The following is a 27,242-nucleotide window of genomic DNA, read 5'->3' as shown; positions in this document are numbered from 1 at the left end:
TCGCATAAGCGAATATTGATAAATTCAGCCACATTATATTTACCTACATAGACTAACAGAATAAAATCTATTCATAGCACAACATTTTTTACTCCGCCGCCTCTTAGACTTTTTTTGGAAACAAACCTAACAAAAAAAAAATAAATTTCATAAGTGTGTATTAAAAACAGTTTTGGCAATGAAAAAGAAAAATAATTCACGAGCGCCCCCAAACACATTTCTTCAAATGTTCATAGCAGACAGGATAGAATTCTGCAGTTCTTAGCCGTGTCCACTAGGGGCGCTGTTACATTAAAATCAATGACCGTAAATTCCATGGCAGACCAAGACGGGCGACGTAGGCCGGTCGGAACGTGTAAAGAAGATTACAAGGGTACACAACCTGTTCAATATGTTTATTGATTCATGCTAATTTTAAAAAGGCACGTACAAAAAGTGAAATGTTTTAGAGGTTTTTTTTTTGTTTTCCTCCCTATATCAAAGTTATTAAATTACAACATTTAATTGAACTATTAATATATATTTTCATAGATCAGTATGTCGATTCCATTAGACGCCGATGGCATTGACTCTAGGAGTAATGCCCATGCGGATCTTTCCAGATCCCAGTGTAATGACTAACAAGATCTCTCACTGGAAGCAGCTATTTCGAGGACTGAATAAGCATTAAATTAATCGATATGCTATATTTAATTTTAGAAAATATTTTGGCATTATATTATTGGATCCTTTTCTTTTTATTCCTTTCGTCACTTGTTACAAAAACAACTCCCTTTAAGTATTAAAATAATACTGAGCATTTTCTATCATTCTTGCATGCATGCACACTTTTGCTTTTATTTTTTTTTTGGTGTGTTAAATTAAATAATTTATCATGATACTTGGCACTCCAAATATCCTGTATACTCATGGAGATTAATGTTATCATTCAAGCTACCTGCAGCCACCACTAGAGGACGCTCAGTGCAAATGTCTACACATCAAACAGTATGCAGTAGGCTCCCCCTAGTGGTGGCGGCAGAAAGCCAGAATTTTAGACCAACTCTACGACCATGCAAGGGAATTGTACATTAGTAAAACAGCCTTAAGGACTATAACAAAGAATTAGGAAATAAATCAACATTGTTTTATGTTGATTTAAACATGGAAATTCACTTTAAGTAACGCTTCAGTCCACAAAATGGCTGTCTCCATTACGTTGAATCAACCGCTATAACTTTAAATGCAGGCGTGTTCTGAAATGTACAATATAAATGCAGAGCACACAGAAATGTAGTATATATAAATTTCCCACCACAAAAAAAAAAAAACACAAAACTGCAACAAAATAAATTGATTAAACAGAATATAAAATACCAGATACAAAAGATGCATTACACAACGCACGCAACATCAGAGATTACATGTTGACGATACATTCATTTCATATCATCAGAATATATCACATGTGCTATAATGTATTTTATCTAAATGTAGTAAGAAATTGGTGGCGCTTTTGCCATTTTTTTTTTTTTTTTAAACACATGAGTTGCATTTAAAAAGTACAAAAAAATATCTGGGATTTGGAATCCTCGGCATTAATGGCCATTGTAGCTCAGCAGCAAAAAAATCCAAATAATCTCATTCACTTGTCGCATAGTGTAGGTACAAGATAGACACAGCAGAACAATTCTACAAAAACACAGCAGAGGACTGGCACAACAGTGACTTTTGCATTCTGCATGCTGAATGGGAGCAAAGCTGGAGGACCGTACACGACATTTGGCACGCAGTATTCATTCTTGTTTTGCCCATAAAATGGAGATTCTTAATACGAATAGTAGTTTTTAATAAAATATTCCAGTGACTTCAATTATTTATGTTCTTTGATGCTCATTTTTCATGTGAAGTACAGTAGTATAAATCGAAGATAAAAAAAAAAATTGTATTGATCTTTTCCTAGAAACTGCGCTACTCTTGCGTATAGGCCATGTATGGTATTGCAGCTCATCCTGCACCACATATAGTAACCCAGGGGTCTCCAACCTGTAGCTCGGGAGCCACATGTGGCTCGCGTTCCCATGAATTGTGGCTCGTGGCTGTCTGCCAACTTGGCGCATTAGGTCAGGTCTAGCATACAGGTATGAAGAGTACATCTCAAAATGGTGAATTTTCTGAGTAGCCCTGCAGAGAAGAGCAGATCTGGATGCACATTTACCGGTCTTAGGGGTTTAGAGATGTTTTGGGTATGGTACACTGGAGGATGGCTGGACCTGTTAGAGAAGGTGCTCAAAGCTGGATGCGAGTGTGTTGGGAGAATACTGAATGGGGGGATTGTGGGAACCCCTGGATCTCAGTGTACTGCTTTGGGGTGATCTCTGTGGAAAAGCTTTGGTTATCATTGCAACTGTAATGGCGGCTTTGGTAGACACTAATTTGAAGGGGGTGGGAGCTGAATGTGGCTCGCGACCCCCTCTCTAAGCTGAATGTGGCTCTCAAGGTCAGAAAGGTTGGGACCACTGTAGTAACCTATGGACAAAGAGCAGTGCTGTTTCGGGTAGAAGGGGAGAATCAAATTATTTTTTCATGGACTTTAAACCCCCCTATACTATACAATGTATGTACTTACTGTACCTATTAATACTCAATGTCTATATGTTCCAAGAAAAAGGTCACCGGTCTCCAAGGAGTGGTCACTGCAAAATGCAGATTAAATCAGAGTATTGACCCTTACAAGATCTAGCGATGGTTTTCCACCCCTGCAGCCAATCACTGGGCTCAGTGGTGATGTCTCTGTAGGACAGCAGAAGCTGCTGTGCTCAGTGATTGCCTGCAGTGGTCACGCTTGCAGTAGTTGTGATGTCGCTGCAGGAAACGGTCAACAAAGACCAGTGAGAGCAGTGGAGAGGCATTGCTGAATCTGCAGGGGTGAGTAACTGATTTTATCATTTTATTCTCAACTGTAAGGGTACAGTCATACTTGGCAATGCACCAGCGATCCCGACAACGATGTGACCTGGTAGGGATTGCTGGTGCGTCACTACGAGGTCGCTGGTGAGATATCAAACAGTCAGATCTCAACAGCGATGCAGCAACGATACAGAACAATACGACGGTCGTTGGGACCCTGTCTCTCAGACCTGTAGTATTGAGGTTGTTCGTCATTGCCCCTGTCAAACACAGTGATGCCTGCTGGCCAGCGGGCCCAGGACATTCGAGCACGATCATCAACATCGCAGCAGGGGCCCGATCGCTGTTAAGTGTCACACATAGCGAGATCGCAGGAGAGATCGCTGTTGCGTCACAAAATTGGTGACGCAACAGCGATCTTGCTATGTGAGATGGGAGCTTTAGCCTTGTGATCATAAAATAAAAAAACAAATCCCCATTAAATAGCCAGACTTGGTTTTCTTCCTTATGACTAGTAAAAAGAAAAAAAAAAAAGTTGTTGGAAAATTATCAAAAATTTGGTCTTATAGTTTTGCATAGGGGCGGTTTTGTGTCTACCAGTATCAATGCTGATCATGGATATCTCCCAGAGCCAGCCAGAGAAACGCTAAATTGTTACTTTATTTTTCAAGTCCTTCTTAGATGAAGTGCAGGTCACATTTCTATGATTAATCTGTAGGTGCTTTTTCAGTATAGAGTGACCGGTGACTCCAGCTTAGCTACAGCGCTCAGCGTGGTCTATCGGAGTCACAAATCTCGCTCCAGTGCTACAGAACTCACTGTAATCTGCAGGGAGTTACTAATCTACTTCGAGTGTCATTGCTGATGAGGTCATGGTTCCCATGAAGGAAGAGAATGGAAATAAATGGGTCAACTTGTGCTGCCATAGAAGGATAATGGGAAGACAGGAAACCAAGCATTGCGGCTTGTCAACACGTTTCAAAGTATATCGAAGTATTAAAACTTCTTCATCAGGACAAACCATGTGGTTTTAATTCTTCAAAGCACGACGTCGACAAATAAACCGCAATACTTGGATTCCTATCTTCTCATCAGCCTTTGATGGCAGTGCAGGTTACCCCACTTGTTTCCGTTCTCTTCCTTGGTATCTCCTCGTGGGTCTGCAGCAGCCCAAGTCTCTTCAATGGTTGTGGGAACACAACCCTGACCAGAAGAGAACGATTGTGCATTTTTCCATACAATTTCCCCAGATAAGACCCTATTGCGCTTTTCGTCATTCTCTAGTTCTACAATGGTGCCCATGAACACCCACTATGATCCCAGGATTATCTAATAATTATGGATCGGTTCCTCTTCTCATTGCAAAAAAAAAAAAAAAAAAAATCAAAAACATATAAGATAAGGAAAGTCAAAAGTGCATATTTGTAGGGTTGCATGTAGAAATAACCTTTTATGTATAGCCGACGTAAAAGGGTCAGGGCTAAAAAGTGTTCCTGGTTTGTAATATTGTTTTATTCCAGTATTCTCTATGAAATAATAGCCATTTCAGAAAATGTCTAATTAATTTAACAGAGGTAAAATCAAAATGAAAAAAAAATAAATCAGTAATTCACGAAGAGTGCAGATGCTTGAGGCCACAGGAAAATGATGCACCATAAGTTCAGAGCTTCTATTGTGCGTTTATCAATTATTTGTGCGTATGGATCTACATAAAGAATTCGTAAGTATAAAATGCACCAAAATAGTAAATTCAGACAATTCTTACACAATCTTTTAAATAACTTTTCATGCGTACATAGTGAAAATCAGCCATTTGGTGTACTATAAGGAGTCATGAAAATCTAGTAGTTCATCTGCAGAAGGCATCAACACTGGGAACAGGGACGGACACGCCAGTGGTGGAACCTGTGCAGGTGCAGAAGGTAAGGGGGCTACTACCACCTTAAAAGCTTCTGTTATAGGCATATAAAGAGGTGCATTGTGATGAGCAATTGGATTGCAGATGGCCCATATACTGTTCTTGCACAAGGGCCCTCTTCTCTCGGTGTTCATCCCTGACAGGCGCTTTAGATGCTAATAAATGGATACAGCATTCACAAATATGGCTGCATTCCATTTTCTACAGGGGAAGGGGACTAAGTATAAACCACAGGTCATGTCGTGACCATGGATATATGGACAAAGTCTGCGTGGACTCAAACAGCAAGTTGCATTGAGTGACTTTAGGAAGAGGCAAGAGGTGCCGATGAGGTCACATCCCTACATAACTCCCAGAATATGTGCCCTATTGGCAGCTATTCTGTACTCGATACCTGCCAATCATGCATGCGTTAAAGAAATTGGAAGGACAAAAAAGAGCAGTAGGATCTTATCCGGACACAAGAAAGGAAGAAATGGACAATAGTACTCACCAGATCAGATTGTATGTTCACGACCACTTAAAAGCTTAGGCAGCTGCAGATTCATGGGGAAGGAAACAAAGTGCTGGAAACAAATGGGTTAAAACTGCGCTGCCAGATGGGAATCCAAAGTACGCGGTTTTTAGTCAACGCGTTTCGAAGTTTCAAACTTCATCAGGAGAAACCACTGCGGTTTGTCCTCATAGAAGTTTGAAACTTCGAAACACGTTGACTAATAAACCACGTACTTAGAATTCCCGTCTCTTCATCACCCTTCTGATGGCAGCGCAGTTTTAATCTATTTGTTACCAGCACTTTAAGTCACGCATGCGTGTCATACAAGGTTACTTTTGATCATGCATACATCACGGAACGTAAGTGGGAACGTAACGTCATTGCCACCGGTCACCTCTACTAACCCTGCCTCGACCTGTGTACAATTCGGCAAACATCTTGTACACGGCACAAGCATGATCAGCAGGTATCGTGTACCTATATTTAATACCTGCTAATTATGAGCGCGTCCTGAGAATTATGTGGGGACACAATGTCATTAGCCTCGAAACGAGCAGGGCCAACCAAGCCCTACTGTACGGGTATCTCGTGGTAAGTAACTAGAATCTATTACTAAACCATTAAGATACACATATACAAAATAATGCAGATTAAACCTGTTTTTTTTTTTTTTGCTGAGATAATTGTACCCGGGCAGTTCGACCCTTTTTATACATTTTCCCTGTGCACTCTTTCACTCACAACAAAAGCTATTTTCTTTTGCATTATTTTGGAGCCCTGCAGCAGTTCTCTGGGCAGAGAGTATGCATAAAGTCTAGTTTTTGCATAAATACGGTAAGTTTTCTCTATATAAATCTCGCCTATTACAGTACATTTCCCTTTAAAAACAAAAGCATCCACTAAATAACACAAGCTACCTTTATGGAAATCACAGACATTGCTGAAAGTTTAGCATTTCCATAAACGATCTGACATCATTTAAGCCATATCTTTGCGCCCTACAAAGATGTGGAGCCACACACTTTTCAAAATACTTACATTGTTGCATGATGCACAGAATATGTCAAAAAAATTGTACAAGCCATAAACAAAAAGGGGACAAAAAAAAAATCATGCACGCTGAAAATAAATTCCATAAAACATCAAGTTCACGCTAGGTGCCATATTGCAGTGAATGCAGCCAGAGAAGCCTTGGAATGTCGTCAGCATAGAGAAGCAGAAACGTGCGTCCGCTGTCTTAAGACTCACACGCCACCCCCGCTGCGGTCCACCGGAATGGCTTCTCTTTGATCCAGGTTCTCCTCCGCGCTTTTCATCAGTATTGCCAGACGGCTGCTGGATACAAAACCTTTCTGGATGGCGCTCATGAGCTTTAACAAAGAAAACCAAAAAAAAAAAAAATGTTAAGCCAATGTGTGTCCAGGAACAAATGTCACAATCTTTCATTTGCCATTGACCGATACATTACACCATGGATTTCCGTAATATATCATTGCACTCAGTGTGTCACACCAACTACTATATCACACAGGACTTTTGCAGACTTTCTAGAAGCTAACCTAATCTAAAGGTAACCTTGTTGTTGGCATCACTGCCTGTAAAAAAATTATTTAAAAAAAAAACTACTTTTTGTTTTGCTACTAAAAGAAACACCTTTCCTGGAATTAGGCCTCAATTTGTCTTTAAGATTCTGTATTACAGACCAGCAAGTGCTCTAACTATTGCTATATTTGCAATGAAACACTGTTGTGCTGGGACCGAGAGGACGCCCTGCGTGCGGCGAAACACCAAGAAAATGTACAAGGAGACCCTGGTGATGGTCATATCCTAACATAAACCGAAGTCTGATCCCTGCACTCCCCATGATCCCTAGACGGGTCCCCCCGCCCCATGCGCGATCATGTGACACACCCTTTACACACACATTTCTTTATCTCTTGGATTCCCATGTGACTCTGCGGGACAAAGACCTCTGTGAACCTCCAGATTAGGTCCGTTCGTGTCCACGACGTGTCCAAAATGGAGCATGGGTAGAGTCATGAACATGACTTCTATTAAGATTCAGAGCTGTTTTTTAAAGTTTTTTTTGACAGGAAAATCCTTTTAATGGAACGCTGCTCACCTCCCATGCTTTAATTTTATGTTCAAGAAATCAATTAAATAAATTAAACAAATTCAGCTGTATCCACTACTGCTTCACCACCGGTTCTTCACTGCTTCCCTGTGGATTTTTCATTACCGGACGTCTGAGCCCAGTAATTGGCTGCGGTGTTCACGTGATGTCGACAGAACGTTACTGTTGCAGCCAGATCAACAAAGATCGGAGGCAGAAAAGGAGAATCGGCACTGGAGGGGCATTGGGTAGGTAAATAATCTTCACCCAAACTGATAAATTACTCCTTCCATCTAAATCCATCACTTCAAGTAGAAATGAACTATGACACCAATTTATCAAAGTGTTCTTGCCAGAATTCTGGCATAAAAAAAAAAACTTTGAAAAGTCACAAAATTGTTGCGCAACTTTAAGTTGCACAAAAATTTAGCAACTCTTGATATTTTCAAACAAGTCCCAGCCAAATTTGCCCAAGTGGCCATAAAATGGGTGGGACGATGTGGCAAAGCCCGCCTGGCAAATTCTTCAAAAGTTGCACCACTTTAGTGGTGTGACTTTCACCAGAAATGTACTCTGGGCACTAACTGCAGTACTTTTCCGGTGGAGACACATGCCAGCGATAAGATTAACCTAATTCATTAAGTGGCATGATTCTTTATGAATTAGGCACGTCTTACTCTTGCACGCCCATTATTAACCCCCCTTAGTGACCACCAATACGACTTAAAACTGACCTGAAATAGAAGTGAATAGCCTCCCCTGACAGGTGAAATGCAGCCGCTGTCAGCTGTACACTACAGCTGACACCCTGCTGCATTAGTCACAATCAAAATTGGCACCAAGCATGGCCCTACAAGCTCTAGTGCTGTGGCGGGGCACCGGACGCAGTCACACAAGGATTTGATGGTGAGGCTGGCAAAAATCTGCCTCCCCACATAAGATGACACAAGGCGAAAGGGTCTAACAAAGATTTTGCATTATGGCCCAAATAGCTCAAGCTATAGAGGTTATCCAGTTTTGGAAAAACCCCAACTGCAGTTTATTAAGAAAGAAAAAAAAAAGTTGGATTGACTCACCCTCACCGAGTCCAGCTCTGAGTCTCTTCCTCTGTTCCAGGCTCTGTTGTTGTTGATCTGCTTCGACAGCACAGCAGCCAATAACAGAGTTCAGCGGCTCACCCGAAGTTGATGGCACAAGTCACACACAGCTGCCGAGCTCGCTGACTGGCCGCAACACTGTCAACGTGCAGTCAGCACTGCAGACAGTAATCAACACCGAGAACAGTGGAAGGGACTAGGCGCTAGACCGGGGAGGGTAAAAAAGGCAATCGGAGGACAGGGGATTTGCAAAAAGTAGAAAACCCCCTTTAAGCCTCTGCTTTTCCCGTTACATTTCTTCTTTGCTCTTGCATCCTGTACTTTGATAAATGATGACAACAAATGCTTGAACCCCAGTCAAGCACATAAGCGACGTTTTCAGGTGCTCTCGACTTCCTTTCTGCGCAGGAGCAGGGTTAATATTTACAAGTACAGAAGATAAATGGGTTTGTTCCACCGCCGTTATTAAGATGACACATTTTATCTGCTGGGGAAAGAAAAAAAAAGTGGACTATTTTTTCGACTAATGTTGCGTGTTTTGCTGGCGGAATGAAGTGTTTTCTCTGGTCAGAAAAAAACTCAATGGCGGCTCGGCCTGGCAAGTCTGTAAATGATGCGTGAAACTAGTTATCAATTTCTGTCGAGGAGATTAGTAAAGTCTTAAACGGTGGTGAGTTACAAGCGTTCACCTGTGTGTTTGTAATCGGAAATTCTCCAGCTCAATACCGATTCCCTACGGCCTCGACTAAAATCATGAAAATGAATTATTGTCTACTTTATCTTCCTCGCAATTACAATCTCCACATTGGGCTCAAGATGACAGCCAAGTTTTCCCGGAAGATATAAAAGCAATTCTATATACAACCCATCCTCTGTATGGCCTTCCTGTCAAATAGGGAATAAAAATGTTTCCAGTATAATTTCAAAGGAACAATTCATTGTTGTCAATGGTTAATAGAATATGCATTTAATCTGATTGAAGCGGTGATAAATGTATTAAGAAATAATTATTCTTTTTTTTGTGATGCTGGACACTGCTGCTGAAAATTTTCTGCATTTAGATTCAACAATGCATTTATCTGCAGCTCATCTCGAGAGAGACAATTACCATTTCCTTTGCCTTGATCTTGTTTGTTTAACTTGACATCAGGAAGAAAGGGCTGACATTGACCAAAATCCCTAGCATTAATTTATCTCATGTTCCGCATTCATCATCGCCTTGGCTCAGGAAAAAGCTGGCAGGCGGCTGAAATACCTGCCTGAGTACAAGAAAGACGGAGCAAAAATAAACTCGGGAATAAACTCTACAATCCAGCCAGATCAGAACTGGGGTGTTCAAAAAACGTGTTGCTCTCCAGGAAGCTCAAAAGGGATAAAAAAAATAAAGAAGCACAAAAATAAATTGGTAAAAAAACAACTAAAAATAAAAATGTAATTTTAAATCCATATCTGCTTTTAAATTATTATAGACTTTAATAACTTGGCATGCAAAGCTGTTGCAAACCCAGTAAGGAAGTCAAGTCAAGTGTGAAGCAAACTACTGCTCTACTGCTACTCCAGCATAAGACTATTTTGGCCAGTGCTAAATTAGCCGACATTCTGGACAATAGCATTTTAGGGTAAATTGTCCGAGAGAGGGTTAAAACGGTTTACCCACCATAATAATGGCTACAGTATATGGACAGGAAAAATGATCACTCTTTTGCTGCAATCCATCTGATAGGACCCCCGCTATCATCAGAATGAAGGTATTCTGGTAGATCCCTTTGCTATTGTCGATCAATAACGTTCCAGATGTGCTTGATGGGAGACAAGTCTAGAGACGCTGCAGGCCATGGCATCATGTTTAAAGGGAATCTGTCACCCCATTTAGCCCTATCAGCTGCCGGCATCGCCATCAGGGGCTTATCTACAGCATTCTGTAATGCTGTAGATAAGCCCCTGATGTAACCTAAAGATAAGAAAAAGAGTTAGATTATACTCACCCGGGGGTCCGGTCCGGTCCGGTCCAATGGGTGTCGCGGTCCGGTCCGGCGCCTCCCATCTTCATACGATGATGTCCTCCTCCTTACTTCTCTCTCGGCTCCTGCGCAGGCGTACTTTATCTGCCCTGTTGAGGGCAGAGCAGAGTACTGCAGTGCGCAGGCTCCGGACCTCTCTGACCTTTCCTGGCGCCTGCGCACTGCAGTACTTTACTCTGCCCTCAACAGGGCAGATAAAGTACGCCTGAGCAGGAGCCGAGGGAGAAGCAAGGAGAAGGACATCATCGTATGAAGATGGGAGGCGCCGGACCGCGACACACACCGCACCCAACTCCGCCCCCCCCGGTGAGTATAATCTAACATGTTTTTCTTATCTTTCAGGTTTCATCGGGGGCTTATCTACAGCATTACAGAATGCTGTAGATAAGCCCCTGATGGCGGTGGCCGCAGCTTATAGGGCTAAAATGGGGTGACAGATTCCCTTTAAGCCATGCCGGCTGCTCACGGTAGCATGAGCAACATGTGGCCTAGCGTTGAAGTATTGAAAAACAGCTCCTGGGATCCTTTGGCAGAATGGCCATACCACTGTTTCCACAACCAAATCAATGCAACACTGAGCTATTAGTGTATCTGTAATGAAGATTAGAGGGGTCCAGCTATGGTACATTATGTCACCTCACACCATGATCTCGGGAGTAGGACCAGTGTGATGTTCCCTTATGAAGGTTTCTCCATGTCGTTGCTCACATACTTGGAGTAACGTGCCTGCCAGCTCCCGGCTGGCGCCGGCACTGGAAAATCCTGACAGCGTGCAAACTGCATGCTGTGAAAATTCACAAGTCTACAGTCACAGAGTGAACTTGAACCCCAAGCCTGGACAACGCCTTAAACACACGACTTTTGACATATTGGTCTCCCGATTTTTTCTAACATTGGGAAATGTACTACCGTGATTCAAAAGTTGCGCTGGAGTAATTTGTGCCAAAATTATCTTTGGATAAATATCAAGTGGTGGATTCGAAGTATACTAAAAATTCTGCGCAAAAATTACACGATGTTCATAAATATGAAATAGAAGTGTCCAATTGAGGTCAGGTCACACATACAAGCTGTGTATGGAATAAAGTTATAAAGAAAGGCAAAGTCCATTCACTAGACTGCTCATGATTTGCTTTCGCCCGAGGCACTGACTAGGCCTCAGGCAGACAGCATCATGATGTCAGAGGCTCGAAAGCCATAGTGCATAGTGTAGAGAGAGGAAGACGACGTCACATACAGAGGAGAAGTAAAAATAAGAGGCTGGAGGGAGCTCTGCAGAGAACTGGAAGAGGTATTACTTTTTTAAAAATATCAATCGCGATCCCGTGCAGGTGCACCAATGTAATACTCGTGCCAGGAGAGGCCAAAGAGCGCCAATAACACAAAAGTAAAGCCGGTGCACACACATTACAGTTATTGGCTCTGCCCTCAACAGGGCAGAGAGAAGTGCGCCTGGGAAGGAGCGCGATATAGGGGACACTGTGTGAATGATGCACGACATGTCATCCCCACGATGCAAACAGGGGTATGGCACTTGCGACGAGAGTATACACCAAAAGAATACCAGCGACACCCTTCGGATCGGACAGCACCTTTGGCGGGTGAAATAAAATATATCTTTTGCATTATGCAGAGGGGATTGGGAACTTATATACATCTTTCTAGAATTATAATCAGCAAAAATTGATCCAACAAATATCAATGTGCCTCATGCAATAATATAAAACCCATCTGTTCCATAAAAATGAATAAAGAACAGAAATAACACAAAGGGAAGAGGACGAAACACGCGTCGGGGTGAGGGACGTGGCATAAGGCTCCACATATGTAAGCATTTGTCTCTTTTTTATTGGTATGGCTATGTGCTTTGATCTTTCGGGGATGAGATTTATTTTGTTCTAAATGATTTGTACCTATTTATTAAGCTATGGCTATTGTCGGGCTTAGTGCAATATTTACGGAGGTGGACTAATAATTAACCCCTAGCTACAAGCATTTAAAGGGCCAGTAATTTGGATTGCATTGTTATATTCATGTGTTAAAGCAGCCTATAGCATTTTTTGGTCCCACCACTGAGGGTTTCTTTGCTTGATAATTATTTCTGTTGTAATTTAAACTTTTTTCCTTGTGAAATAAAATTTTGTTTAATATTTTCCTTGCATTTGTGCTATTTCTGTTCTTTATTCATTTTTATGGAACAGATGGGTTTTATATCTTTCTAGAATACTGTAAAGCCCCCGTCACACATAGCGACGCACCAGCGATCCCGACGATATGACCTGGTCAGGATCGCTGGTGTGTCGCTACATGATCGCTGGTGAGCTGTCAAACAGGCAGATCTCACCAGCGATCAGGACCAGCGACGACGCGGGCAACAAGCATGCGCATCGCTTAGTTACCCGCTGTGTACCTTGGATAGCAGCGTGCTGGCGCTGGGAGCTGGTATCCAAGGTAAACAGCGGGTAACTAAGCGCGCGGTGCTTTGAAACCCGCTGTTTACCTTGGATACCAGCTCTCAGCGCTAGCACGCTGCTATCCAAGGTACACAGCGGGAAACTAAGCGACGCGCACGCTTAGTTACCTGCAGTTTACCTTGGATACCAGCACCCAGCATCTGCTTACAGCGCTGGGAGCTCGCTGATCGATGGTCTCCCGCTGCGATGCGTGCTGGCCAGCGGGAGACCAACTATCAAAAAAATGTCCTGGACATTAGAGCATGATCAGCGATACCCGGCGGGGGACTGGTTGCTGATACGTGTCACACACAGCGAGATCGCTGGTGGGCTCGCAGTTGCGTCACAAAACTTGTGACTCAGCAGCGATCTCGCTGTGTGTGACAGGGGCTTAAGAGAAGCCTTAAACGTCGTGGTTGTGCTTTCTATCGCGAAAACCTGGTTACAGGTTTCCTTTAAGCTCTTCCCTTTTAGCTATCCTATTTTTAGGAAAATCCTAAAAAAAAAATAAAATAAAAGGTCCATTGGCAAGAATGATCAGAGATACTGTAGAACATTTTTACTGATGTTTCCATACGAAAATCAATTTCGGTCCTTTCATATATTGCGACGTTTAGATTTTTATTACCCAGGGCCCCAATGGGAGAATAAAAATTTACTAAACATCAGTCAGATGGGGAAAAACAGTCATCAGAAACATGTCATACATACTGGCAGCACTGCTCGCTGTGACAGGGGATTGTGCTCACACGAGGGTATGGCATATCATTACATCAGCAGTGTAAGAGAGACTGGGCCTGCCGAAGCTTCAGCATCAGGAAAGTTTTTGCTTTTTAAAGTTGTATAACCCCCTTTAAAGATGAGCCTAAAAGTCTTCCTGCATATTCTAAATTCCACTAATGGAATCTGAAGAATCTGCAGTACAATTGTAAGAAGCATCTGTATAGGGTGTAAAACTGTCAACCTAATTCTTTTTTTTTTGTCAGGCTGCAGAGACCAGCGGGCGCCGATGGAATCCTACATTTTTTATGCTTTTCTTTGTGTTTTAAGAATAATAGATTTTACTTTGGAAAAGATCTAGTAGAAAATGTCCAACACGTCGAAAATGTATCTAGTGTACTTTTTTTTTTTTTTTTTTAATTCCTATATAATTTAAATCCATCTTAACATTCTGTTCTTTACTTTTTTTTAACAAAAAAACAAATTTCATGCTTCTCTCTGCACTGCCATCGAGTTAAATCGGACCCTTCAGCTCTCCTGACATATCTAGATTAGTCAATACTTGTAGCCTTCATGAAATAAAAATTCCGAAAAACAGTGAACAGAGAAGATTTTGTTTTGTTGCAATGTTCCTTTGCAATTTCTCCTGGAAATGTACAAGTTATACTAGTTAAGGATGTGTCTCCACACAGTACGTCATTGGCCATTCAGTATACGAACACATTAGACCACGTGTATTTACTACTGACCTGTAGAAATTCATTCAACTCAACTTGTCCGTTCTTATTTAAATCAACTTCATTCAGGATTTCATGGAGATTTTTGGCGTCCATCTGCACATTTATATTCTGGAAAAAAAGATACAATGGCCATTATTTGAAACATTGACATTTCGCCTTTGGATAGTCGATGGGGACTATCAAAATGTTAGGCCACCTTTATTCTAATGAGTCTGTGGGCCTTTAGAGCAGAAGACTGGCACTGTCCGTGACAAATTCCAATGTTACAACAAAAAAAATTATAAAAGTAAGAGTTGAGCTTCTGCCCCCAAACCCAAAAGTGTGAGATCTGGTTTGGCTGTGGGAGAGGTGTCTGACTGGGATCCAAGGGGTAACGTTTCTCCTTGAAGAGGAGACTTTTAAGCCGGTCAGACGCCTCTCACACAGCCAAACCAGATCTCACACTTTGCACTGATGAGCAGTCATACCCTGAAACACAGTGTCTGCAAATTGAGATTCTGGTTTTGGTTCTTATCCTAAGTCATGTGACAAGGCTCGTTAAAGGGCCGACATTGACTTTTAGGATTGCCACTTCCTATAGGTGGCACTAGAGTTCATGACCTCTTCCTCTCCAAAGAGGCAGTTTGCACAGTACCCTATGGTGTAATTCCAGGAGGTTTTAATTCCTTTAAATTAGACAACTGTGCCCGCACCATCTCTCTGTTTATAGAAAGTGTGGATTCTTTTATTCTTTCATGTGGCAAGGCTTTTTAAAGGGTCGATATTGATGTTTTTGGATAGCTACATCCAACAAGTCTTTAGCGACCCTACTCTCCATCATAGGTGGTAATGGGCTATCCTCTCCTAGAAACTTTGATTCTTGTGGAGACTAGCGTGCCTTATGGAGGCATTATATGTTGGTAACCTCATTATGCGCATTATAGGGGGGGAACCTCATAATGCACATTTAACAATATCAATTTAAAATTTTTAAAATGTTTAATAGCTCAAAAAAAAATTAGATGGAGGAGTTTGGATTGCAGGATATTGAGAAAAGAGAGACTTATTTTGACAGGATGGTTGATAAAACGTTACAAGGAGGTGTCATGATCCATTTTTGGATCTGTGGCAGAGTCTGGACTCTCTTATATGAACCCTTTTCCTTTCAGGCCCTGAGGGGTTAATACGAGTTTTTGCCCCTGGTGGCCGCTGGTGTTACTACAACTGTAGTTGCTCTGCTGCTGGTTTGCCCCCCGGTGGCCGCTGGTGTTATTACATGTATAATTAGCCAGCAGGTGGTGACCACCCCCCCTCCTTCCTAAAAAAGGTCGTCAGGTGCTTAGCTCGTTATTGGTAATACTGGTCATTCACTAACCAACCTTGCTGAATACAGCAGCTTATCTGGAGCCTTGGTGTTTCTGCTGGAAGCTGTGTCCTGGTGCCTTCCTCTGCGGTCCGGTGCATGACTGCAGAGCAAGCTAAGTTTGTTTATTTTTCCCTGTCTGTTATTTTTCCTGGTGTGTTATTAGTGCAGCGGTGAGGACCAGTGTCCGCACTTGCCAGTTCCCTAGTAAGGGATGGGTGCAGGGCAAGTGAGGGACTGAGGTATCCTGGTCGGCGACAGGTTGAAATAACCTGTACAGGGAACGTGAGAAGAATTCAGGGCTCTTCCTTAGGAGAGGGCATGAGGTGTCCACTTCCCCGTTCCCTATTACAGGGCCCACCGTTGTAATTGTTTCCCCGCTGTCCCCTTGTCTGTCTTGTTTTGTGACCGACCGATCTTCGGGTCGCATCACACAGAGCCTGACTTAGCGTGACAGGAGGACGATGGATGACAGAAATAGACAGAGGTACAGACTAAAACAGACATGAACATGAAATACAGAAAACCAAGATAAAGGTGGACAACATAACACTGGAATTGGAAAACTGGATGATAGAACGTTGGATGAAAGTAGAAGGAGAAGATACTTGATGGAAAGATAAGATAACCTTAGAGATCACTTGGAAGGTGTAAAAAACTTGTAAGGTGGATCATAAAAGGTGATGGATTAGACAGGATGAGACAGAAAAGAAAAGATGGTAAGGGAAGATGTATAACACAGTTGATACATTGTTGATTTGATAACAACATGGTCATGAGCAAATACATTTTTACAGTAATCAGCTGAAACAAAAAAAAAACATTGGGGACCGTGTTTAAAAGGTGATTGTCAGACGTGAAGTCAGGAATTAGGTAGGGTTTGGAAGTAAGCTGCCATAAGGGCCACTCATGTCTATGGGATGGGTCAGGTATTGCAGCTCAGCTCCATTCGCCCTTCTACACCTACTGGACCTCATCGATCGCTTACCTCCAAGACACGTTGGACATCGAGTATGGTGATGAATCCTTTCTTATCTTTATCAAACTTATGGAATCTCTTTTTATACCTAGTGAAACAGTAAGAGAAAGGGAGTTTATTTTCATTAAAGGAACCAATGAAAAATCTCTCCTATGAACTAGAATATAGGATCTCTCTATGGTATTTTTCTTTGTGCTAAAACCAAATATTTCAGGATCATCAATTCCATTTGAAAGTCATCAACTAATCCCTTTTGCTTCCAGATTACTCTTCAAACTCTGTGCAAGAGTCAAAGTAATTTGACAAAGGCCATCAATGAAACTCCCCGTTACACATTTAGATAGCTGTCCATCAAACTGTCATTCAGCAGACACATAATTCTCCCAACTACTCCATATACTGTATAACCAGTATAACCAGGCTGTATAACCAGCACTGTCCAAAACGAAGAACGACCCAAACAGTGAACTGATAGATCCAAAGTTGTGATAGTCCGGTTATATCTTTTTTTTTCGTATATGTACCCACCTACTGTCAATGTAATGCCTTTATGCATCTGTATCTGTACTTGTTCCTGCCTTGCTGCTGTAATGCTCTTAATTTCCCCATGGTGGGACGATTAAAGGATTATCTTATCTTATACAGGAATTCTAATAAATGTTCCCTCCAAATTACTGTTTTATCAATCCTTGCTTTCGTTGCAGAGAAAACCCTACTCCAATTTCTATGCTATTGATCCGTTGGAGGCTCATTGGTCTTGATCTTACAGCTCTCTGGCCTCTCTCACTTTCTCTGCTTGCCGCCAGTCTCATGTCAATGACCGAGAGGTCACTATTCTATGCGACCTCCACCTGAGATCTTAAGCAAGCATCTTCATTTCCGTGAGCTGGGCCACTGTTCAGCACAAGTGCCAACCCTGGGAATGCGCAAGATCAGTAGAACAGTGACTGCAGATCTGGGTGTAACTGGAGTACAATACATTAGGTAACAGCAGAACAGTGACTGCAGCTCTGGGTGTAACTGGACTACAATACATTAGGTAAAAGCAGAACAGTGACTGTAGCTCTGGGATTAACTGGAGTACAATACATTAGATAACAGCAGAACAGTGACAGCAGCTCTGGGTGTAACTGGAGTACAATACATTAGGTAACAGCAGAACAGTGACTGCAGCTCTGGGTGTAACTGGAGTACAATACATTAGGTAACAGCAGAACAGTGACTGCAGCTCTGGGTGTAACTTGAGTACAATACATTTGGTAAGATCTGAACAGTGACTGCAGCTCTGGCTGTAACAGGAGTATAATACATTAGGGAAGAGCAGAACGGTGACTGCAGCTCTGGGTGTAACTGGACTACAATAGATTAGGTAAAAGCAAAACAGTGACTGCAGCTCTGGGATTAACTGGAGTACAATATATTAGATAACAGCAGAACAGTGACAGCAGCTCTGGGTGTAACTGGAGTACAATACATTAGGTAACAGCAGAACAGTGACTGCAGCTCTGGCTGTAACTGGAGTACAATACATTAGGTAATAGTAGAACAGTGACAGCAGCTCCGGGTGTAACAGGAGTATAATACACTAGATGGAGATCCGATTCTATCACATCGGGTATTCTAGAGTCTCTGTTAAAATAAAAAATAGTTATATGCTCACCTTCCGACGACCCCCGGACTCTGTCCCTCCTCTCACCACGCTCCCGGCATCTTCCGGTCCCAGTAATGCTTAGCGAGAAGGGCCGGAGATTACGTCACTCTCGCGAGAGCGCGACGTCATCAGCGGTGTTTCGCGCTAAGCATTACTGGGACCGGAAGATGCCGGGAGCATGGTGAGAGGAGAGAAAGAGTCTGGGGGCTGTCGGGAGGTGAGTATATCACTATTTTTTATTTTAACAGAGACTCTAGAATACCCGATGCGATAGAATCGGGCCACCATTTAGTATTTTTAAAAAATCGGAAAGCTTGCAGATTTCAGTGACCACTAGTCCTTATATTACGATCACATTTCTTGTTCTGTACAGTGGATTTTTCAGCAGTTTCATTATCATCACAGACAGAATTACAATGAAAGGTAACACCTCTATACATAGCAGATACACAGGATTTACCGTTTTGCAGCATTTGACAAATATTTTTATTATCAGCATAGTATAGCCATTTTCTAAGTCACTGTAGTGTAGTGTGCAAGCCACAGTGGACAAGTATAGATAGCGAATATTACTAGTGCAATGATAGAAATACAGATACATTGATTTACAGGCATAGATTAGTACAGTAAAATTCCCTATTGTTGGATCAATGTGCCTTTACGACAACAGACAGACATTGATTGTAATATTTATCGTTAAACTGTTTGGTCTTGCACTGTAGGATATTACACCATTAGGAACAGAAGATGGTGCGATACTATGATAAATATGTATTCAACAGCAATAGATTCTGTCTCTTTACTTGGCTGTATTTTCTAATGTATATTGATTTTTATTTAATTCAAAATATACTGAGTTGGAACAGATTCTCATTGAAATTACAAGTCGTACTGCCTACACAACAAGTGAAATGAAAAAGTAAGATGGGGAGCTTCGGGGGTTTAACGCTTGACCCTCTTACCTGTCTATGTCTGACGGGGATAAATTAATTTCGGATCGATCTGTTAGTTGTTCGGATCGCGCTTTGTATCCCATTTCATAATACAAAAACTGCTTTGCGGTTTCCAGTTCTTCCTAGTAATAAAATTAAAAAAAAAGATATAAAAAAATTTCTGTAGAGCTGGCCATCGACAATCCAAACTAATGACTTGGATCTGCATGTGCCAAAAATTGGAAAATATTGGTCAAGTTCATCTCAAGATGCCATGTTGCCTCCTGAAAACTTTGGAATTTTCCTGCCATTGATAACTTGACATTTTTTCTACTTCTTTTCCGTTGATCGGATTCTATAGGGCAGGGGTGTCCAACTTGTAGCCTGACAGCCACGAGAGTAAGGATGGCTCTGAACGCGGCCCAACACAAAATCGTAGTTTACTTAAAATAGATTTTTTTTGTTGTGTCGCAATGTCAGATAAGACAGACATATGCACGCGTTCGTTATTAATGTTACTTAAAAATCTGGTAAAAATTCTTGTTTTATTATGAAGGATACTTCTAATTCTTTAGCGGCACCACACCAATAGCCGGCTGTGCTTTATATTCAGCCGGTGTAGCTCCTCTTCCTGCATGACTACTACACCCCTCTCTTCGTCAGCGTAAATTAAATCCCGATGGGATGGCCACTGTGGAAGGAATCAGGGGAAACAAGAGCTCCTAGATGTCATTGAGTGGAGAAGTGCAACAAACGGCTGATTGTTCCTGCCTGTCAGGCCATGCACAGGGGGCAAGAACCAGAGGAAGAATAGAGGCGGTGCACTAAGGAACAAGTGGAGAATGAAGCACAGAAAGAAGACAGACTGAAAACAAATGAAAAAAATCAAGAAGGAAAAAAAAACGAAGAAGGATGAAAAGAGGCAGGAGTCAAGAGAGAGGCTCCATCAGCTGTGAGCTACCTGGAGGTTGGCTCAACAAAAGAAAGGCAAAGCCACCATTCCAGGTGAGGCCACAAACTGAAAACAGGCCCATCACTTCCTTGGCAGTGACCTCACTCCTAAGCTAACCTAGCCACACCATGTTGGACTAGCTCACTGGAGGATGCTATGGTGGGCCCAGGCTGAGCCTGTGTAGAGAGTTAAGAGGGATTGTTTAGATTATTTACTTCCAAAGGGTCAAATATCCCCACAGGTTCTCTTTGACGCCCACCTAAAAAAAACAACAAAATAAAACAGAAACTGAACTGATATTGCAATTTAGGCATAATCAGTGCAGTTTCCAAAGGAAGCAGACCCTTTGGTGACACTATACTAGCGCAACCAAAGAGCCGTGTGTTGTCCAAGACAACTTTTCTTCTTCCAATATGGCCCAGAGATGCCAAAAGGATGGGAACCCCTGCTACAGAGCATGCATTTGACACTTGATCTCACATTTGGATGGTATTTTTTTGTATTGGGCAGAACTGAGTAGGTGTATAATGGTTAGAAGATTTTAATCCAATGTGTATGGCTTAGCTTATAGGAAAATATTTAGATTGGACAACCTATCTATAACTTGAGGATCAGTCAAGAGGTTTCACTGCTATCTGCCCCAATGATTAGCTGTCAATTGTGGGCAATTGCTCAGGTGCCAAAAGCTCTCAATATCAGCTCTTAAGGATCAAAATGAATGTACTGCTCCCAACTAGGAATATTTGATTTGGCAAATTAGATCACCAGAGCTCAAAATTCCCAAACGTTTTGATTCAGGTAAGCTCATAGCAGTTTGATATGTTAGGGTTCCTTAGTAGACTATCTGAAAGTGTAATTGTTAGTGAAGAAACAGTAGGAGTCGTCTCCATAGCGTAGCAAAACCTACAAAAAATATCTTGCTAAATCACCTTTTTTTTTAGCCATTTTTGGATTTTCCAACCTAGAAAATAGGTTGCCACTACATGGAATACAGATAGGCTTCTTTAGTGATCATTAGTGATGAGTGAGTATACTCGTTGCTTGGATCTCCGCAAGCATGCTCGGGTGGTCTCCGAGTATTTTGACATGCTCGGAAATTTAGTTTTCATCGCCTAAGCTACATGATTTGCGACTGCTAGACAGCTTGAATACATGTGTGGAATGCCTGTTTGTTAGGGAATTCCCACTTGTATTCAGCATGTCCACAAGTCGCAAATCATGCAGCTGAGATGAAAAACAATCTCCGAGCATGCCAAAATACTCGGAGGACACCCGAGCAATGATGCTACTCGCCCATCACTAGTGATCATCAAATACAATCCTTGTGGATGATCATCAAGGGAGAGTGGTGGGTAATTTTCCCTTCAGTCCCTCTCAAGCAAATAACATAAATCATCAATAAATTAAGTTGTAATTTAGGGTTACAATCCCAAATCTGAGGTTTCCACTAAAGGACGGTGCCAGCTAATTGTGCCAACTGTATTTGAAGGCACAGCAGATCACTAAAGAACCACCTCTACCAAATGGTGTGCAGCTCCAATTAAACCGTGAGAGAAGATGAAACTAAACATATGTCACAAGGGAGTTGAAAGGAAAAATTAAAACAACTGTTAAAAAAAGGTCTCTTTCTGTGTTGAAGAAAACAATTTGTCATAATCAGTGAGCCGATCTGGATTTTGCATGAGAAATGTGAGGATCGAGAAGGGCAATATGCACAGAGAGATGGAATACCAATTAATCCCCTGCTCCTACGTGGCCTTAAATATAAATGTCTTTATCTTCCATTAACTGGCCATCTCAGTGTGGATTTCCTTTATCTTTCACATGACAGCGAGGCCTCGAAGGGTCATGTGATCAGTACCCCATTATAAAAAATATCTACAATCAAGTCTTGTCTTGGGTGATGGTTATAATAAAAGGCAATGAGACCCAGACATATTCATTTTTTATTCTGAAGGCATAAAGGTAAGACAGCGTTCAGCTTTATTCTGACATTAGATGGTAACATTCTTAGAGAACAAAGAATGATGGGAAATATCCCCTCCACTGCATGCTATACGCTATGTTCAAATTAAGACTACATGATGGTGCAAAACCTAAGGCACCCATGTACTTTAATCCCTTCACCCCCCAAGCCTGTTTTCACCTTCATGATCAAGCCAAATTTTTCAATTCTGACCAGTGTCAATTTATGGTGTAATAAGTCTGGAACACTTCAACGGATCCCACGGATTCGGAGACTGTTTTTTCATGACATAATGTACTTCATGATAGTGGTAAATACTGTTTGATATGAATTGCATTTATTTGTGAAAATATTGGAAATTTTAAGTGCTTCACAGGAATTAATATAATGTGGAAGAAAATTAACATTTTACTTTTTTTTTTTTTTCACAAAAATGTTACTCTAGCCCCAAATGTTTAATTTTCACAAGGATAAGAAGAGAAAATGGAACCCCAAAATTTGTTGCTGTACAATTCCTCCTGAGTAAGCCAATACCCAATATGTGGGGGAAAACTACTATTTGGGAGCATGGAAGGGCACAAAAGGGGAGGAGCACCGTTTGACTTTTTGAATGCAAAAATGGCTGGAATCGAGAGCGGACACCATGTTGTGTTTGGAAAGCCCCAGATGTGCAACAGTGAAAACCAACCACAAGTGACCCCATTTTGGAAACTAGAAAACTCAAAAAATGTATCTAGGTGTGTGGTGAGCACCTTGAACCCAAAGGTGCATCACAATAGCTTATTATGTAGAGCGGTGAAAATAAAAAGACACATTTTCCCCACAAAAATGTTTTTAGGCCCAAATTTTGCATTATCACAAGGGTGGGAACCGAATAAACAAAAAACCCTTTTAAAAGTATTTTTTAAAGTCAAATACCCCAATAATTCCTTAAGAAAGGAGTTGGTACAGGATCTTATAGAGATAGTCTATATAATTTATCAATCAAGATAGAGAATTATATGATAAATATATCCAATAGGTGATTAAAGATACCGGAAGAGTCTAGGGAAGATAGGTTGTGTGTTATCCTATATAGCTCCCTTCCTAGCAGCGGATCCTTACATTCCTAAACCAAGAATCTTCAAAAACCCTAGTCCATGCCCTCATCTCCCGCCTTGACTACTGCAACCTCCTGCTCTGTTTCCTCCCCTCTAACACTCTTGCACCCCTACAATCTATTCTAAACTCTGCTGCCTGACTAATCCACCTGTCCAAGCGCTATTCAACGCTCTCTCCCCTCTGTCAATCCCTGCACTGGCTCCACAAAACTCAAAGACTCCAGTTCAAGACCCTAACCATGACATACAAAGCCATCGACAACCTGTGCCCTCCATACATCTGTGACCTCGTCTCCTGGTACTTACCTGCACGCAACCTCCTATCCTCACAAGATCTCCTTCTATACTCCCCTCTTATCGGCTCTTCCCACAATCGCATACAAGACTTCTCCCGCGCATCCCCCCTACTGTGGAACTCTCTACCACAACATATCAGACTCTCACCAACCTTCAAAAAGAACCTGAAGATCTACCTCTTTCGAAAAGCCTACAGCCTGCAGCAACCACCGATCCACCAAACCGCTGCATGACCAGCTCTACCCTCGCCTACTGTATCCTCACCCATCCCTTGTAGATTGTGAGCCCTCGTGGGCAGGATCCTCTTCCTCCTGTACCAGTCATGACTTGTGTTATTTAAGATTACTGTACTGGTTTTTATTATGTATACCCCTCCTCACATGTAAAGCGCCATGGAATAAATAAAAATAATATATATACACACACTCGGCAGTAATACTCTTTGGGGTGTGGACCATGCCTTTTCTCCTTAAAATTTTAATATATATTTAATTTTCCTTTAAACCAGTATTATCTTAGTCTATCCTATACAGTGCATCATATACATATTTTCCCATTTTTTCATACTTAATTCATCTTCAAGCCTAGTTAAACTGACTAATTTGATTCCTAATTTGGATATTCAGCTTGACAGATAATAATGCTCCGAGCATAAGGACTAATTCTTTGGGGTTTAATAGCACTTGTGCCCCTGCAGTGTTCCTTGTATCACTGAAGCAACATTAGCATTAGACTCCTTGTGGCGGTCTCTAGATTCTTGGATCTGTCTCCTTCACAATCAACTAACCTGGAGACTGTGTCTTTTTTAGGTCCACAATGGTCACCAATTTTCTATCCAGAAAAATTATTAAAGTGGATTTGTGAGATAAGGAAAAGTGTTTCTCACTGTACCAACCGCGCCTCTCTTGTGAATACCGTGTGTCTGGTACTACAACTAACCCCCTAACAAAACTCTTTAAAGGGGACCATTATATCAAAGTACCATACCTTTTTCTTTTGTTCTTTCCAATTCAGTTCTTTGGCCATAATATCTACAATACGTGGCAAAGCTTCTTCTGCAGCTTGTACATTCAGGAAAGCAAGGCGCGTGCGTCGAGAGATGACGTCCACAGCCGTGCAGGCGTATTCCCTCAAAGCATATTTTACCTATGGCAAAAACGAAAGCAAAATGACAGGCCTCAGTGACTAAATATACGGACACATCTGAACCCGGAAAACTACAGATCAGTAGGGGGATCAGGGCGATCTTTGACCAGCGGCAGCGATATATTTATATATTGATTTTTTTTCCTTTTCTTCTTTTCAATCTACAATGAGATGTGTATCCAACCCATAAGAACTGGGCCCTTACGTTTACCTCAGGAGACGCCAGTGTGATAGCGGGAGGTCAGGTTGCATAAGCCAAGACTCCAGCTGTACCGGATCTAGATGGACAGTTCTTAATTTGGGGAGCCGTCATGCTGTCATGGGAGATCAATGGCATCTCACCACTTTCAACTGTACCTGTGTCTTTGGGATACAAATACAGTTGAATACAATGGAGGAGGGAGGAGAGAGCTGGTAACTCCCTACTCCGCCATTCACATGTGCCATCTGAGGATGGGCACCAAACAAATGGACAAAGAGTCACTATGGGCCACCATAACGGAGGGGGGCATCATACTGTATATTTAGGGCACTTTGGTGGCAATAAACTGTGTGAGGGACAATGCAGAAGAATTACGTTGTGGGTGGAGGAAATGGCACTTCATTATTTATGGGACACAGTGAGGACATCATACTGTATGAGGTGGCACTATAGACATCATGCTGTGGGAGAAGCTGTGGGGGCATCTTGCTTTTGAGGATTCATGAAGTCTGTGAGGAGCAGTGTTGGGGGTATTATGCTATATAGGGTACTGTGGAGAATTCATGATGGGTGTGAGGAACACTGGTGGAGTAGAGTAGGGGCACTTTGGGAACATCGTGTGTGAGGTGGCAATAGAAACATTATGTTGTGGGGGCACTGTGGGGACATCATGGTGTGTGAGAGGTACTGTAAAAAAAAAAAATCAATGTTTGTGGGGGTTACTATTGGGGAATCATACTAAGTGTAAGGGGCACTGTGCATGCATCAGTGAGTGCGTGGTGCTTCTTTTCAACATCTCACTGTGAGGAGGAGATAGGGGCACCATTGTGCAGGTTGTACTGTGGGGGGCATTATACTGTGGGAATGGGCAATAGGGGCATTAAGCTGTGGAGGGCATGGTTGGGGCATCGGTCTGTGAGGCACACTGCGGGGGCATCATAGTGTTTGGTGTGATGCAAGAGCATCAATGGTTATTGGGCATCACACTGTGTGTAAAGGTGGTTTCACATTAGCGCTTCAGGGCGCAGGAACGGCCTGCGCACGGCCGCCGCTAAGCCCCGCCCCCTCCAGTAGCTCCGCCTACCGGCGCATGACGCTGCATGCGTCCTGCGTCCCCTATCTTTATCACTGGGGACGCAGGCCGTGCGCAGTATGTTGCAATTTGGTTGCGCTCGGCGCACCGTCAAAAGGACGCATGCGCCGCCAAACGCATACTGCGCATGGCCTGCGTCCCCAGTGATAAAGATAGGGGACGGAGGACGCATGAAGCGTCATGCGCTGGTAGGCGGAGCTACTGGAGGAGGCGCGGTAGGGGCGGGGCTTAGCGGCGCCCATGCGCAGGCCGTCACTGCGCCCTGAAATGCTAATGTGAAACCACCCTAAGGCGGTACTGTGCATGCATCAATGAGTGAGTGGGCCACCTTTTTAGCATCACACCGTGTGGCGGGGCCATACTGCATTGCTGCCAAAAAGTGGACATCAAACTGCGTGGGAACAATTTGGGCCCTCAGGGGGGGGGGGGGGGGGGAACAGGAGTTGGTGGAGTTAGGAGTGTGTCAATATCTGTCTCTGTTTCTTGTCCATTGAAGTTGTGAAGTATGCCTAAGCAACTATGTAAAGCTTGATGCATCACCTTGTTTTCCCCATCAACCAATCATAGCTCAAATTTCATTTTTAGTACAACTTTGCTAAAATAGAAGCTGCACTGTGATTGGCTGCTATGGTAAACAAGTTTTCCTTTTAGAATTTGCCCCCGTGTCCATCTTTGCCAAAGACGACAGCACTACGTTGTCTTTTTTGCTCCTTCCCGTAACCCTTCTTTCCTTCCCCAGGTTTTCTATAGATTAAAGTAAAGATCCTTAAAATGTTCGTAAGGTCACTCATTTTAAAAAGCCTCCTCTAATGAAATGCATGACAGTGGCAGGCGTACCAACATGACCCATTTCAGGGAGAAAACATTTTTCTGGTGTGACATTTCCCAATTACTCTGTGACTGAATTAACGTGGATTCGACTAATGAAGTGAAGTAGATAAATAAATTTTATATGACCTAATTAACTGATCCCAGTGAAGGAATATGTGGGATATCGTCATCCAGACAAATGTCTCCCTCATGAAATGGTCATACTGTCATGTCTCCAGTGAGGGAAAATTAATGCACGCCAAAATATGAGGCGCAATTCAGATAAACAGCTTCAGGAGCTAAAAACCAGGCCGGAGCACTTCAA

General features: G+C 42.3%; 1 protein-coding gene across 4 annotated transcripts in view; it reads right to left on the bottom strand.

Annotated features, from left to right (window-relative positions):
• GPD2 (glycerol-3-phosphate dehydrogenase 2) overlaps nt 1–27,242 on the bottom strand; it is a 262,935-nt gene that overhangs the window by 90,158 nt on the left and 145,535 nt on the right. For 3 of the 4 annotated variants that reach the window (XM_073545647.1, XM_073545651.1, XM_073545648.1), the window contains 5 exons: nt 24,654–24,812; nt 19,382–19,494; nt 16,778–16,856; nt 14,457–14,555; nt 6,552–6,673 (listed from right to left, as the gene is read on the bottom strand). In XM_073545647.1, the coding sequence (XP_073401748.1) occupies nt 6,552–6,673; nt 14,457–14,555; nt 16,778–16,856; nt 19,382–19,494; nt 24,654–24,812 (572 nt within the window). Of the gene's footprint in view, nt 1–380; nt 6,674–14,456; nt 14,556–16,777; nt 16,857–19,381; nt 19,495–24,653; nt 24,813–27,242 lie in introns of those variants that run through there. The other variant, XM_073545650.1, reaches the window with a different exon arrangement.

The sequence above is a fragment of the Dendrobates tinctorius genome, unplaced genomic scaffold (genome assembly GCF_039654945.1).
Source record: "Dendrobates tinctorius isolate UK_male_01 unplaced genomic scaffold, ASM3965494v1 ptg000143l, whole genome shotgun sequence".
NCBI lineage: Eukaryota > Metazoa > Chordata > Amphibia > Anura > Dendrobatidae > Dendrobates > Dendrobates tinctorius.
Note: the sequence above shows the minus strand (reverse complement) of the source record. Positions and strands in the feature narration are given on the sequence as shown.